Source organism: Hyperoodon ampullatus, assembly GCF_949752795.1.
Source record: "Hyperoodon ampullatus genome assembly, chromosome: 18".
Lineage (NCBI taxonomy): Eukaryota > Metazoa > Chordata > Mammalia > Artiodactyla > Ziphiidae > Hyperoodon > Hyperoodon ampullatus.
Window position 1 is genome coordinate 29,791,142 of NC_136931.1, and position 15,910 is coordinate 29,807,051.

Sequence of the window (15,910 nt, forward strand, 5' to 3'; positions counted from 1 at the left end):
ACTGTGTGGATCACCCACACCTGAAGTAGCTCTTCCCACCATCCCCACAGGGAACATCCGTCTCGGCTGGCCCAGTGCCAGTGAGAGGACACCTGCTACCCCTGAGAGCTCCCTGTGGTGAGTTGGCTCTGAATCTTTGGAAGTTCCTTTAGGTCAGGCTGAACGCTGCCTTCAAAATCCAGCCCTTGGCTACTGGAAACCACAAAGTGACTAGGAATTTGTAGGTAATGCCCAGCCACTTCCCAACAAGAGGCAGAGTACCTGGAAATTGGTTCCAGATGAAGGACTTCATGTCTGCCTGTGCAGGGTAGTGTCAGATTCTGCATTTACAACGTGGTGGTGGTATTTACTAGGAAGGAGTGAGGCGCTGAGTGACCTGTAAATAATGGCGAGAGCTGGTCCTCCTGACAACTTCTGGAGGGATTTGCTATTTGATGGAAAGTCAAAGAGAAAGACGAGTCACGTGGCCCAAGTGTCAGGACCACACTCACCCACAGGTGTCCTGTGTGAAGAGGGGATTTCAGGAGCCAGCCTGTGCTGGGTGCGTGGGTGCTGGTGTCAGGCAGTCTTGGTTCACAGACCACAGTGGCCCTTACCAGCCGCGTATCCTAAATGAGTCGCTCGACCTCTCTAAGTCTCCATTTCCTATAAAAAGGAGATGATATCCCTGTGTGGTATTGAGAGTGGCCTAGCTCCTCACTAGGGCTTAATAAACTCTGTCTATTAGGATGCTTCTGTTCACAGTGACTTTACTGGGACACAATCTTGCTGAATTCCAACAAGCTCTTGGGGAAAGGCTCATGGTTTTGCAAGCATCACTCCAGGCTGGAGGTTAAGGTTTGATTGCAAATTTACTGATCCACTGGCAGGGGGAGTGTGGATGCCCTGCAATAGCCCCCCCCCGGATAAAATGCTGCCACACCATTTGGAGAAACACAAAATCAATGCCCACCCTTCCTATCACTTGATCTATATTGAACCAGTAACACAGTGAACCTGCAGGGGCTGGAATGATTGCGCCAGCTACCCAGAGTTTCAGCAACCTGCCTAAGGGCACACAGATCATATTCAGAGGTCTGAAGCTATAGCAAGGCTGTCTCACCTCCTTGCCAAAGGTCGCTGATTAGGAGGTCACTGAAGGCTGAGTCCTGCCTATCATTACTCAGAGCTGGAAGTGTCCTTTCAGACAGTCTAGTTGTGCTTCTGGCTGCAGAGATGGGAGACTAAAGTCCAGAGAGGTCACAGAGCTATGCAGAGGGATGTGACTGCCTGCTCAGTGCCCTTCCCACTGCTGAATACTGAAAGGGAAATAACCACTTGTCATGCTTTGCTATTTAATGCCAGGTCTGCCCATCACTTACAATGATCCCTTCCACGGGGTGGGATCTCATCCTTTGGGAACCTCCATCCTGGTGCAGGGTGGACTGGCTAGGATCAGGAAATCCCCTGCCAAGTTTAGGCCAGGAGCACAGGGACAAGTGTGCCCATCCATCCATTCAGTAGTGCAGAAAAGAAGGAAGGATGGGAGGCAGAGGCCTGAGTTGGTCGCGGTGCTCTTACGGAGAAACGTTAGAGAAACGCTGCCTAAGGACCATCGTGGGGACCAGGACAGGAAATGGTGGGGGAAGAGGGAGTCGGAGGATTGGTGGTGAAGGTCACATCCACCGCCGCTCTCTGCACACAACTCCCAGGATCCAGCCATGCCTGGGACGGGAGCGCGAGACTAGGGTTGCACACGGGCTCCGGAAAGGGGGAACCTGAAGACAACAGCGCGGGGGCCGGTGGTGGGGAAGACAGCGAGGATACAGAGGCTGGCTTGCTGGAAAATCCCGGAACAAGGTGGCTGCCGCCCTCGGGAAAATCGGGAGGGGCGGACAGGGAGGCTAGGACACCGCGCACCTCCTGGCAAACAGTCCCTACCGGCGAGCAGGCACCAAATACGGCTCTCCGTGCGCAGAGCGGACCCACGTACACTGGGAGAATCCTGTCTCGGCCCCAGGGGTTGCTCACGGCCGGGCCCCCGGCGCTGCGGGCGGGGCGGGCGCAGATCCGCGGGGCGGGTGCAAGGAGGGGGTGGGACCTCTGCGCCCGGGCCGCCTCCTCTGGGTACAAACACTGCAAGCAGGCTCCTAGGCTCGACACGCCTCCCACCAGCTCACGGGCCTCTTGGCCGCTTGCTTTCTACCCCCGGCCTCGCCTTGGCTCCAAATGGACCCCAACTGCTCCTGCCCCACTGGTAAGGAACCCCTGGCTCTGGGCCTTGGATGCCCGCTTCTCAGCCCAGGACACAGTGTCCCTGGGGTTAGATGAGGAAGAAGTTTCAATTTGAGCACAAGTGGACGGCCACGGTTCACCCAGTGCTTTCTTCCCAGCCAGGGCAGCGACAGCATTTTTTTAATCTATTTTTTGTTTTTTGTTTTTTGGCTGTACCACTCAGCTTGTGGGAGCTTAGTTCCCTGACCGGGGACGGAACCCAGACACTAGGAAGTGAGAGCGCTGTCCCGTAACCACTAGATCGCCAGAGATTTCCAGCCTCTATTTTTGAATGGGGGGTACAGAGGCTCAAGACTGCCTTTGTTGAGGTCACCCAGCAGGTCACGGAATTGCTAGACCCAGGGTTTGGAGGAGGCCTCGGAGCTGCCAGGACTTGATGGGAGGAGGGGACACTGCCTCTTTGGGGTTCACGCCATGGGCCCTGGCCCCCGGCCCCAGTCAGCCTGGGCTGGGTCTGGAGCCTGGGACCTTCCCTGTGGAGTCCCATCAGGAGGGGACCTACTCTCCTTGGACCAGAAGACACGAGCTGGGGCTTCTCTATCCGCCTGAGTGGACACGAGCTCCCAGGGCCGCGTCCTGACGGAGGAGGAGGGCTCAGGGAGGCATTGCTGACCGTCTGCTGTAGCTCCTGCATCCCTCTCCCTGCTCACTGCTGGCCTTTCCCTTCCTGGCAGGCGGCTCCTGCAGCTGCGCTGGCTCCTGCACCTGCAAGGCCTGCAGATGCACCTCCTGCAAGAAGAGTGAGTGTGCGGGGCCTTCTCTGGCAATGCGGGGTGTGGGCTGAGTGCGAGGAGGGAGCCCAGAGCTCAGCAGGCAGGAGCAGGACAGTGACCAAACTTCCCGGCACCCCCCTCACCAGGAAGGGATTCCCAGTCAGAGCTGGAATCGCCTTCGACATGACCGAGACCCAGGCGCGCACTAGAGAACAGGGAGACTGAGGCCCAGACGGGTCACCAACAAACAACCTCAGACCTGTCACTAGAACTAGTCCTCCTCCCTCCTGAGTCACGCTTCTGAATCCTCCCAGGCACTGAAGCACTGTAGGGACATGAACGAGTGACCCTGTGTGGCTTCTCGGACCTGGTGCAGCCCCTTCCTGTCGAAGCAGCCCAGAGCCTCCCTATCCCGAGCGGGAGCTGCTCTGTGAGGGGTTTGCCTCCACTTTGATCCTGAGGACGTGGCTCACATCACTGGTGGTGCTGGGGGCTGGCTTTGTCTTGTCCCCAGAGGCCCTGCTCAGTGTCTCTCCAAGGCGCTGTGCCCTGTCCCGGGCACAGATGGGGCAGGCAACCTGAACCTAGTGCCTGAGAGCAATTATCTCAGGACAGAGGACACCATCGTAAACTCAGGGTCTGGGCCTGAGGGCGGCTGGGGCCAGGCCTGCTGTTGGGAAGGGTGGTTGCGGACAACGCGTGGTCCGACTGCACGCTGCCCTTGCCTCCCCAGGCTGCTGCTCCTGCTGCCCCGTGGGCTGCGCCAAGTGTGCCCAGGGCTGCGTCTGCAAAGGGGCCTCGGACAAGTGCAGCTGCTGTGCCTGATGTCGCGGAGAGCCTGCCCCGGGTGTCAACAGAGCAACCAGGACAAACCTGCATTTTACCGTTTTTCATACAAGCGGACCTGACGCTACATTTCTTTTCCTGTGATATATGTGAGTTGTAATAAAAGTTGTTGACTTTATTCTGGCTCTGTCTTCCTTTGTCTGTCTTGAACAAAGAGACGCCGTGCCCATCAGGGCTGGCGTGGGGAACTGGACTGGACGTGCAGAGACCTCGGCTCTGGACCAAAGAGTACCCCCCCACCCCCCAAAACACACGCACACGGAGCGTCTTAGCCCCTTAGGTTAAGTTGAGCTTCAGTTTCTCAGCTCCAAATGAAAGCCTCGCCAGATGACATAGGGCACTGGACACACAGAGGACACACTCCCTCTATTCCCCTTACGAGTATGGATTGCAGAGAACGTTGTCCATTTCTCATTTTCCTTCTCTGGGGGCCCCTGCCAAACTCAGTCCTCGGTGATGAGAGCCTGGAAAAGTACCCAGAGGGGATGGAATCCCACACCCCTCTTGTTTGACTTCTACACGGGACTGGCGTCTAAAACACCCTGGAAAGACCTATTTGTATTTTCGGCCACAGTTTTAACCCTGGTCAGTAAAAAGAATCGCTAAGATAAAATGTAAAAGGACACTATATGTGACACCCATTTTTCCCTTCAACACGTCAAATCACCCTCATACGTGGAGGAGCAATTCTGAAAGCTGGACGCTTTCATATGCTGCACTTACATGGAAGGTGTGCCCGAGTCCTGGGAACGCTTCACAGATGCCCCACTGTGCGGACCACACACGCCCGGAGCAGCTCTGCCCCCTGCCTCCCCACAGGGAACATCAGTCTTGGCTTGCCCAGGGCTACTGACAGGACACTCGCCACCCGTGACAGCTCCCTGCAGGGCCTTGGCTCTGAATCTTCGCAAGGTCCTCCCTAGATCAGGCTGACATCTTCCCTTCCCTCAAATGCAGCCCGTGGCTACTTGACACCCCGATAGTGATTTGAATTTGGTGGGAATTTCCCAGCTGTTTCCCTGAGACTTGCTTTCAGAAGAAGGACTTCATGTGTTCCTCTGCAGAGTGATGGTGGTGCTGCAGTGCGGAGGGCCTGGTGCTGTTTATTAGCAAGAAGTGTGTGCTGAGGGAACAGGTAATATAGTTCAGGTGTTGCGCCCCCTGGCGGTCTGGGGAGGGAATTCCTAGTTGATGGGCACTCGGAGAGAAAGAGGAGACACGTGGCTCAGAAGTCAGGAGCAAGATTGCCCACAGGTGCCCTGTGTGAAGGGGGCATTTCAGGAGCCGGCCCGTTCTGCGTGCGTGGGTGTTGGTGTCAGGCACTCGGGTTCACAGCCAGCATGCCACTTCCTGACCTGGCAAGTCACTGATACTCTCTGAGATTTCATTTCCTCCTTTCGATAAAAAAGATTAATTTCAATGAGGGGGAATAAGCCAGATAGTGGCCTGGCTCCTAGCTCGGGCTTCCCGAACGGTGTCCTTTATGATCGCTCTCTCCACACGGACATTTGTGCACAGAGAATCCTTGAGCTCCCAACAAGCTCCTGGAGAAAGGCTCCCTGGTTTGCAAGCAAGCTCATGGTGAGGGCAGAGGTGGATAGGAACCTTGCTTATCCAGTGCCAGAGGGCGTAGGGATGTTCTCCAACAAGCCCCATGGAACGAGTCACCGCCACAGCATTTGCACAGACTCAGTGAACCTGCAAGGTCTGGAGTGATGGTGCCAATTGCAGAGAGGTTAAGCAACTTACCCAAGGGCACACAGCCTATACTCAGAGGACTACACCTACACCACAGCTGTCTCACCTCCCGGCCACATGGGGCTGGTTATGACATCACTGGAGGCTGAATCCGGCCTCTCCTTTTTCAGGGCTGCAAGGGTCTTCGGAGACAGTCCAGCTGTGCTCCTGGCTGCAGAGGTGGGAGGCTGAAGCCCACAGAGGTCACAGAGCTGTGCAGAGGGCTCTGACTGCCAGCTCAGGGCTTTCCCACTGCTGCCTCTGTGCCAGGTGTTCAGTGTTCTCACCTTTCATGGGATGACATGGTGTCCGGTTGGGCGGGGGGCTGCAGTCAGCCTGCAGGAGGGCCAGTCCCATCTGTGTCACACATAGCCCTGTGACATAACCTCTCTCTGGCTCAGTCTCCTCTGCTCTAAAGGGCAAAATAACAGTGTCTGGCTCTCGGGATTACAGAATTGAATACATGCAAAGAAGGTCAGAACATACTGGGCACTCAGGGAGTAATCTATCGTACCACCGATTCATTTATTTATCTCTTTATTTATTTGTTATCATTAGCCTAGGAGACATTGTCCTCCTTCCAGACACGCAAGCAAGGATGGTGTGTTTAGCTCTGTGCTCTGGGCCGTCCTCATCAACCCTGTGAGCCTGGGACCAGTTCCCCTGAGAGGGTTATCCTGCCTTCACGCAAAGAGCCGTTGACACTACAGGTAGAAAGCCGTGAGTAACACAGTCGGTGTCCTCCTAACACATACAGAAGGATCCTGCCATTTCTGCTGTCACCTGCATCAGGATTTCCTTACCATTCTCTTTTCAGCGATTTTCCGAAATACGTTATACCAAAAGAAACCTCTTGAGCACTACTGAAGGAGAGAGTCAGAAGGTAGCCACAAAGTCATAAATCCATTCCTATTCTGTCACTCTGGTCGCCCCCAGGATTGAGCTGGACATGGTAGAGACGGGCTGAGGACACAGCTCTGGGCCAAAGGGGAGCTTTCTCACTGACTCCCTCTCTCAGCTGCGAAGCGACAAAAGCACAGAAGCAGGGCACCACTCCCCAGCACCGTGTGCCTGCCTCCGGAGCCTCCTTGTACTGTAGGTACTTTGGCCTTTGGGAAACGGGCTCCTGACTAGGATCTCCCTTCCCGGTTGGTGTGACAGTTCAAAGAGCAAAAGTGATTAACAAGGCTTGGCCTGGACTCCACGGTGAGTAACTGTCGGGACTACTCAAAGGGAACTATCCACTTGTCTCGCTTTGTTATTTAACGCCAGGGCTGCCTATCACCTACAATGACGCCGTCCCTGGGGAGCATCCCATGATTAGGGAACCTCCACCCTGGCGTGGGGTGGACCGGCTACAGTGAGGAGCCCCCCTGGAAAGTTTAGGCAAAGAAGCCCCCGCCGAAATGAGCCATGATCCCTCCAGGAAAGGAAAACACAAGTGAGGAGGACTAGCGGCTGAAGGCAATGTTCACCGCGCTGCCGTTCCAGGAGACGGTACCGGAAACGTGCTTCCAAAGGACCGTGGTGGGGACCGGGGCTGGCAACGCCTGGGGACACATGGGCTGGGCGAAACGGTGGTGAGGGTCACATACGCCTGCCGTCTCTGACACCGCTCCCCGGCTCCAGCCAAGCCAGGGACACGAGCGGGAGGCGGGGGCTGTTCTCAGGCTGCAGGAAACGGCGACCCGCAGGCCGGCGGCGCGGGGCCCGGGGCGGGGAAGACCGGAGGACGCGGGAGCTGGATTCCTGCACAACCCGCCAACAGGGTGGCTGCTCCCGTCGGGCACATTGGGAAGGGGCGGCCAGGGGGCTGGGACACCGCTTACCGCACGGCACCCGGTTCCTCCGCTCCAGCCGGCACCGAAGTGGAATCGTGCGCTCGGCCCCGCCTGTTGCTCACAGCCCGGCCCAGGGCGCTGAGGGCGCTGCGGACGGCGCGGGCGTGGGCGCGGGCGCGGACCCGCGGGGCGCGTGCAAGGCGGGGGCGGGGCCTCTGCGCCCGGGCCGCCTCCTCGGCCTATAACTGAGCCCCCGGGCTCCTCGCTCCCACACGGCCCCCACCGGACCCGTGCAGCCGCTTCGCCCCTTGCTTTGGACCTCGGGCCTCACTTCTCCTCCAGATGGACCCCAAGTGCTCCTGCCCCACTGGTAAGGGAGCCCTGGCTTTGAGCCTTAGGATGCCCCCTTCCCAGGCACAGGACGACAAGGGAGGGTTTTGAGTTTGAGCTCAGGAGGACTCCTGTCACGGGTCCGGGGCTTTCTTGGGAGCCAGGCCCCTGGGAGCAGGTCAGTCTCCCTTTGCCTCTCTGTTAACACTGAGGTCACGGGGGCTCCAGGCTGTCCTGATTGAGGTCACCCAGCTGGTCAGGGGATTGCTAGACCGGGACCCAGTGTTTGGAGGAGGCCTCGGAGCTGCCAGGACTGGATGGGAGGAGGGGACACTGCCTCTTTGGGGTTCAGGCCATGGGCCCTGGCCCCCGGCCCCAGTCACCCTGGGCTGGGTCTGGAGCCTGGGACCTTCCCTGTGGAGTCCCATCAGGAGGGGACCTACTCTCCTTGGACCAGAAGAGACGAGCTGGGGCTTCTCTATCCGCCTGAGTGGACACGAGCTCCCAGGACTGGGTCCTGACGGAGGAGGGCTCAGGGAGGCATTGCTGACCGTCTGCTGTAGCTCCTGCATCCCTCTCCCTGCTCACTGCTGGCCTTTCCCTTCCTGGCAGGCGGCTCCTGCAGCTGCGCTGGCTCCTGCACCTGCAAGGCCTGCAGATGCACGTCCTGCAAGAAGAGTGAGTGTGCGGGGCCTTCTCTGGGAATGCGGGGTGTGGGCTGAGTGCGAGGAGGGAGCCCAGAGCTCAGCAGGCAGGAGCAGGAGAGAGACCAAACTTCCCGGCACCCTCCTCACCAGAAAGGGATTCCCAATCAGAGCTGGAATCGCCTTCGACGTGACCGAGACCCAGGCGCGCACTAGAGAACAGGGAGACTGAGGCCCAGACGGGTCACCAACAAACAACCTCAGACCTGTCACTAGAACTAGTCCTCCTGCCTCCTGAGGCCCGCTTCTGAATCCTCCCAGGGACTGAAGCACTGTAGGGACATGAGCGAGTGACCCTGTGTGGCTTCTCGGACCTGGTGCAGCCCCTTCCTGTCGAAGCAACCCAGAGCTTCCCTATCCCGAGCGGGAGCTACTCTGTGAGGGGTTTGCCTCCACTTTGATCCTGAGGACGTGGCTCACATCACTGGTGGTGCTGGGGGCCGGCTTTCTCTTGCCCCAGAGGCCCTGCTCACTGTCTGTCCAAGGCGCTGTGCCCTGTCCTGGGCACAGATGGGGCAGGCAACCTGAACCTAGTGCCTGAGAGCAATTATCTCAGGACAGAGGACACCATCGTAAACTCAGGGTCTGGGCCTGAGGGCGGCTGGGGCCAGGCCTGCTGTTGGGAAGGGTGGTTGTGGACAACGCGTGGTCCGACTGCACGCTGCCCTTGCCTCCCCAGGCTGCTGCTCCTGCTGCCCCGTGGGCTGCGCCAAGTGTGCCCAGGGCTGCGTCTGCAAAGGGGCCTCGGACAAGTGCAGCTGCTGTGCCTGATGTCGCGGAGAGCCTGCCCCAGGTGTCAATGGAGGACCACGGGCCGACCTGTGTTTTTATACAACTCTGACTTGATTGCTACATTCCCTTTCCTATGAAATATGTGAGTTGTAATAAAAGCTGTTGACACTCTTCCGACTCGGCTCTTTTTTCTGTGCATTGGGAATAAGGGCTCCTGCCCTACACCAGGGCTGGTGTAGGAGACTGGATGAGAAGTGCAGAGACTTGGGTACTGGAACAAAATGTGAGTCCCTCACAAACTGAGTGCCTAAGACAAGCCACACTCCCTCACTGGGTTCATCTTCCGTAAAATGGAAGAGCATTAGACCAGATGCTCTAAGGGTGTTGAGCAGATACAAGGTCCCCTCCATTCTCATGGCAAGGGTTCGTGGCATGGCAAGGGTTGGTGACTTCTCCATGCCTCATTTCCCATCCTCTGATTTCCCTGGCTAACTTCACGTCCTCATAGATTTTAGGCTTCATAGACTCTAAAGAAGCTGGAATCACACCTCCAGTTACCTGAATCCCTACCTGGAAGTCTCAAACTCCCTGCACTGAAAGATGTGTGAATTTTCTAGCTGTGGTTTTTATTTTCTAACGTCACAAACCTAAACTTTGGTAAAATAAAATTAAGTGAACTACTAAGAAAAATTTCAAAGGACACAAAATACAAAACCCAATTGTTGATTCAATAAATTTGAATAAATGTATGAGGATCAGAGTAGTACAGGAAAAATTTAAAAAGTAAAAACATGTTTGTTCACCTGAAACTAACACAATATTGTAAATCAGCTACACTTCAATTATTAAAAAAAAACCATGAGTTCATCAAAGGAGTATGTTGAACACGGAAAACACTTTCAAACGCCCCACTGTGTGGATCACCCACACCTGAAGTAGCTCTTCCCACCATCCCCACAGGGAACATCCGTCTCGGCTGGCCCAGTGCCAGTGAGAGGACACCTGCTACCCCTGAGAGCTCCCTGTGGTGAGTTGGCTCTGAATCTTTGGAAGTTCCTTTAGGTCAGGCTGAACGCTGCCTTCAAAATCCAGCCCTTGGCTACTGGAAACCACAAAGTGACTAGGAATTTGTAGGTAATGCCCAGCCACTTCCCAACAAGAGGCAGAGTACCTGGAAATTGGTTCCAGATGAAGGACTTCATGTCTGCCTGTGCAGGGTAGTGTCAGATTCTGCATTTACAACGTGGTGGTGGTATTTACTAGGAAGGAGTGAGGCGCTGAGTGACCTGTAAATAATGGCGAGAGCTGGTCCTCCTGACAACTTCTGGAGGGATTTGCTATTTGATGGAAAGTCAAAGAGAAAGACGAGTCACGTGGCCCAAGTGTCAGGACCACACTCACCCACAGGTGTCCTGTGTGAAGAGGGGATTTCAGGAGCCAGCCTGTGCTGGGTGCGTGGGTGCTGGTGTCAGGCAGTCTTGGTTCACAGACCACAGTGGCCCTTACCAGCCGCGTATCCTAAATGAGTCGCTCGACCTCTCTAAGTCTCCATTTCCTATAAAAAGGAGATGATATCCCTGTGTGGTATTGAGAGTGGCCTAGCTCCTCACTAGGGCTTAATAAACTCTGTCTATTAGGATGCTTCTGTTCACAGTGACTTTACTGGGACACAATCTTGCTGAATTCCAACAAGCTCTTGGGGAAAGGCTCATGGTTTTGCAAGCATCACTCCAGGCTGGAGGTTAAGGTTTGATTGCAAATTTACTGATCCACTGGCAGGGGGAGTGTGGATGCCCTGCAATAGCCGCCCCCCCCCCCAGGATAAAATGCTGCCACACCATTTGGAGAAACACAAAATCAATGCCCACCCTTCCTATCACTTGATCTATATTGAACCAGTAACACAGTGAACCTGCAGGGGCTGGAATGATTGCGCCAGCTACCCAGAGTTTCAGCAACCTGCCTAAGGGCACACAGATCATATTCAGAGGTCTGAAGCTATAGCAAGGCTGTCTCACCTCCTTGCCAAAGGTCGCTGATTAGGAGGTCACTGAAGGCTGAGTCCTGCCTATCATTACTCAGAGCTGGAAGTGTCCTTTCAGACAGTCTAGTTGTGCTTCTGGCTGCAGAGATGGGAGACTAAAGTCCAGAGAGGTCACAGAGCTATGCAGAGGGATGTGACTGCCTGCTCAGTGCCCTTCCCACTGCTGAATACTGAAAGGGAAATAACCACTTGTCATGCTTTGCTATTTAATGCCAGGTCTGCCCATCACTTACAATGATCCCTTCCACGGGGTGGGATCTCATCCTTTGGGAACCTCCATCCTGGTGCAGGGTGGACTGGCTAGGATCAGGAAATCCCCTGCCAAGTTTAGGCCAGGAGCACAGGGACAAGTGTGCCCATCCATCCATTCAGTAGTGCAGAAAAGAAGGAAGGATGGGAGGCAGAGGCCTGAGTTGGTCGCGGTGCTCTTACGGAGAAACGTTAGAGAAACGCTGCCTAAGGACCATCGTGGGGACCAGGACAGGAAATGGTGGGGGAAGAGGGAGTCGGAGGATTGGTGGTGAAGGTCACATCCACCGCCGCTCTCTGCACACAACTCCCAGGATCCAGCCATGCCTGGGACGGGAGCGCGAGACTAGGGTTGCACACGGGCTCCGGAAAGGGGGAACCTGAAGACAACAGCGCGGGGGCCGGTGGTGGGGAAGACAGCGAGGATACAGAGGCTGGCTTGCTGGAAAATCCCGGAACAAGGTGGCTGCCGCCCTCGGGAAAATCGGGAGGGGCGGACAGGGAGGCTAGGACACCGCGCACCTCCTGGCAAACAGTCCCTACCGGCGAGCAGGCACCAAATACGGCTCTCCGTGCGCAGAGCGGACCCACGTACACTGGGAGAATCCTGTCTCGGCCCCAGGGGTTGCTCACGGCCGGGCCCCCGGCGCTGCGGGCGGGGCGGGCGCAGATCCGCGGGGCGGGTGCAAGGAGGGGGTGGGACCTCTGCGCCCGGGCCGCCTCCTCTGGGTACAAACACTGCAAGCAGGCTCCTAGGCTCGACACGCCTCCCACCAGCTCACGGGCCTCTTGGCCGCTTGCTTTCTACCCCCGGCCTCGCCTTGGCTCCAAATGGACCCCAACTGCTCCTGCCCCACTGGTAAGGAACCCCTGGCTCTGGGCCTTGGATGCCCGCTTCTCAGCCCAGGACACAGTGTCCCTGGGGTTAGATGAGGAAGAAGTTTCAATTTGAGCACAAGTGGACGGCCACGGTTCACCCAGTGCTTTCTTCCCAGCCAGGGCAGCGACAGCATTTTTTTAATCTATTTTTTGTTTTTTGTTTTTTGGCTGTACCACTCAGCTTGTGGGAGCTTAGTTCCCTGACCGGGGACGGAACCCAGACACTAGGAAGTGAGAGCGCTGTCCCGTAACCACTAGATCGCCAGAGATTTCCAGCCTCTATTTTTGAATGGGGGGTACAGAGGCTCAAGACTGCCTTTGTTGAGGTCACCCAGCAGGTCACGGAATTGCTAGACCCAGGGTTTGGAGGAGGCCTCGGAGCTGCCAGGACTTGATGGGAGGAGGGGACACTGCCTCTTTGGGGTTCACGCCATGGGCCCTGGCCCCCGGCCCCAGTCAGCCTGGGCTGGGTCTGGAGCCTGGGACCTTCCCTGTGGAGTCCCATCAGGAGGGGACCTACTCTCCTCGGACCAGAAGACACGAGCTGGGGCTTCTCTATCCGCCTGAGTGGACACGAGCTCCCAGGGCCGCGTCCTGACGGAGGAGGAGGGCTCAGGGAGGCATTGCTGACCGTCTGCTGTAGCTCCTGCATCCCTCTCCCTGCTCACTGCTGGCCTTTCCCTTCCTGGCAGGCGGCTCCTGCAGCTGCGCTGGCTCCTGCACCTGCAAGGCCTGCAGATGCACCTCCTGCAAGAAGAGTGAGTGTGCGGGGCCTTCTCTGGCAATGCGGGGTGTGGGCTGAGTGCGAGGAGGGAGCCCAGAGCTCAGCAGGCAGGAGCAGGACAGTGACCAAACTTCCCGGCACCCCCCTCACCAGGAAGGGATTCCCAGTCAGAGCTGGAATCGCCTTCGACATGACCGAGACCCAGGCGCGCACTAGAGAACAGGGAGACTGAGGCCCAGACGGGTCACCAACAAACAACCTCAGACCTGTCACTAGAACTAGTCCTCCTCCCTCCTGAGTCACGCTTCTGAATCCTCCCAGGCACTGAAGCACTGTAGGGACATGAACGAGTGACCCTGTGTGGCTTCTCGGACCTGGTGCAGCCCCTTCCTGTCGAAGCAGCCCAGAGCCTCCCTATCCCGAGCGGGAGCTGCTCTGTGAGGGGTTTGCCTCCACTTTGATCCTGAGGACGTGGCTCACATCACTGGTGGTGCTGGGGGCTGGCTTTGTCTTGTCCCCAGAGGCCCTGCTCAGTGTCTCTCCAAGGCGCTGTGCCCTGTCCCGGGCACAGATGGGGCAGGCAACCTGAACCTAGTGCCTGAGAGCAATTATCTCAGGACAGAGGACACCATCGTAAACTCAGGGTCTGGGCCTGAGGGCGGCTGGGGCCAGGCCTGCTGTTGGGAAGGGTGGTTGCGGACAACGCGTGGTCCGACTGCACGCTGCCCTTGCCTCCCCAGGCTGCTGCTCCTGCTGTCCCGTGGGCTGCGCCAAGTGTGCCCAGGGCTGCGTCTGCAAAGGGGCCTCGGACAAGTGCAGCTGCTGTGCCTGATGTCGCGGAGAGCCTGCCCCGGGTGTCAACAGAGCAACCAGGACAAACCTGCATTTTACCGTTTTTCATACAAGCGGACCTGACGCTACATTCCTTTTTCTGTGAAATATGTGAGTTGTAATAAAAGTTGTTGACTTTATTCTGGCTCTGTCTTCCTTTGTCTGTCTTGAACAAAGAGACGCCGTGCCCATCAGGGCTGGCGTGGGGAACTGGACTGGACGTGCAGAGACCTCGGCTCTGGACCAAAGAGTACCCCCCCACCCCCCAAAACACACGCACACGGAGCGTCTTAGCCCCTTAGGTTAAGTTGAGCTTCAGTTTCTCAGCTCCAAATGAAAGCCTCGCCAGATGACATAGGGCACTGGACACACAGAGGACACACTCCCTCTATTCCCCTTACGAGTATGGATTGCAGAGAACGTTGTCCATTTCTCATTTTCCTTCTCTGGGGGCCCCTGCCAAACTCAGTCCTCGGTGATGAGAGCCTGGAAAAGTACCCAGAGGGGATGGAATCCCACACCCCTCTTGTTTGACTTCTACACGGGACTGGCGTCTAAAACACCCTGGAAAGACCTATTTGTATTTTCGGCCACAGTTTTAACCCTGGTCAGTAAAAAGAATCGCTAAGATAAAATGTAAAAGGACACTATATGTGACACCCATTTTTCCCTTCAACACGTCAAATCACCTTCATACGTGGAGGAGCAATTCTGAAAGCTGGACGCTTTCATATGCTGCACTTACATGGAAGGTGTGCCCGAGTCCTGGGAACGCTTCACAGATGCCCCACTGTGCGGACCACACACGCCCGGAGCAGCTCTGCCCCCTGCCTCCCCACAGGGAACATCAGTCTTGGCTTGCCCAGGGCTACTGACAGGACACTCGCCACCCGTGACAGCTCCCTGCAGGGCCTTGGCTCTGAATCTTCGCAAGGTCCTCCCTAGATCAGGCTGACATCTTCCCTTCCCTCAAATGCAGCCCGTGGCTACTTGACACCCCGATAGTGATTTGAATTTGGTGGGAATTTCCCAGCTGTTTCCCTGAGACTTGCTTTCAGAAGAAGGACTTCATGTGTTCCTCTGCAGAGTGATGGTGGTGCTGCAGTGCGGAGGGCCTGGTGCTGTTTATTAGCAAGAAGTGTGTGCTGAGGGAACAGGTAATATAGTTCAGGTGTTGCGCCCCCTGGCGGTCTGGGGAGGGAATTCCTAGTTGATGGGCACTCGGAGAGAAAGAGGAGACACGTGGCTCAGAAGTCAGGAGCAAGATTGCCCACAGGTGCCCTGTGTGAAGGGGGCATTTCAGGAGCCGGCCCGTTCTGCGTGCGTGGGTGTTGGTGTCAGGCACTCGGGTTCACAGCCAGCATGCCACTTCCTGACCTGGCAAGTCACTGATACTCTCTGAGATTTCATTTCCTCCTTTCGATAAAAAAGATTAATTTCAATGAGGGGGAATAAGCCAGATAGTGGCCTGGCTCCTAGCTCGGGCTTCCCGAACGGTGTCCTTTATGATCGCTCTCTCCACACGGACATTTGTGCACAGAGAATCCTTGAGCTCCCAACAAGCTCCTGGAGAAAGGCTCCCTGGTTTGCAAGCAAGCTCATGGTGAGGGCAGAGGTGGATAGGAACCTTGCTTATCCAGTGCCAGAGGGCGTAGGGATGTTCTCCAACAAGCCCCATGGAACGAGTCACCGCCACAGCATTTGCACAGACTCAGTGAACCTGCAAGGTCTGGAGTGATGGTGCCAATTGCAGAGAGGTTAAGCAACTTACCCAAGGGCACACAGCCTATGCTCAGAGGACTACACCTACACCACAGCTGTCTCACCTCCCGGCCACATGGGGCCGGTTATGACATCACTGGAGGCTGAATCCGGCCTCTCCTTTTTCAGGGCTGCAAGGGTCTTCGGAGACAGTCCAGCTGTGCTCCTGGCTGCAGAGGTGGGAGGCTGAAGCCCACAGAGGTCACAGAGCTGTGCAGAGGGCTCTGACTGCCAGCTCAGGGCTTTCCCACTGCTGCCTCTGTGCCAGGTGTTCAGTGTTCTCACCTTTCATGGGATGACATGGT

The 15,910-nt window shown here is 56.5% G+C and overlaps 2 protein-coding genes across 2 annotated transcripts; both read left to right on the forward strand.

Moving 5' to 3' along the window:
• Nucleotides 1–2,208: 2,208 nt before the first annotated feature.
• Nucleotides 2,209–9,156, forward strand: LOC307065961 (metallothionein-1E; the record flags this gene model as incomplete). Its single annotated transcript, XM_079722986.1, has 3 exons — nucleotides 2,209–2,236; nucleotides 8,294–8,359; nucleotides 9,065–9,156. The coding sequence occupies 3 exons, from the start codon at nucleotides 2,209–2,211 to the stop codon at nucleotides 9,154–9,156; spliced, it is 186 nt and encodes a 61-aa protein (XP_079579112.1).
• A 3,085-nt stretch (nucleotides 9,157–12,241) lies between these two features.
• On the forward strand, nucleotides 12,242–13,845 carry LOC307066096 (metallothionein-1E; the record flags this gene model as incomplete). The annotated part of the gene is made up of 3 exons (XM_079723182.1): nucleotides 12,242–12,269; nucleotides 12,982–13,047; nucleotides 13,754–13,845. The coding sequence occupies 3 exons, from the start codon at nucleotides 12,242–12,244 to the stop codon at nucleotides 13,843–13,845; spliced, it is 186 nt and encodes a 61-aa protein (XP_079579308.1).
• Nucleotides 13,846–15,910: the final 2,065 nt, after the last annotated feature.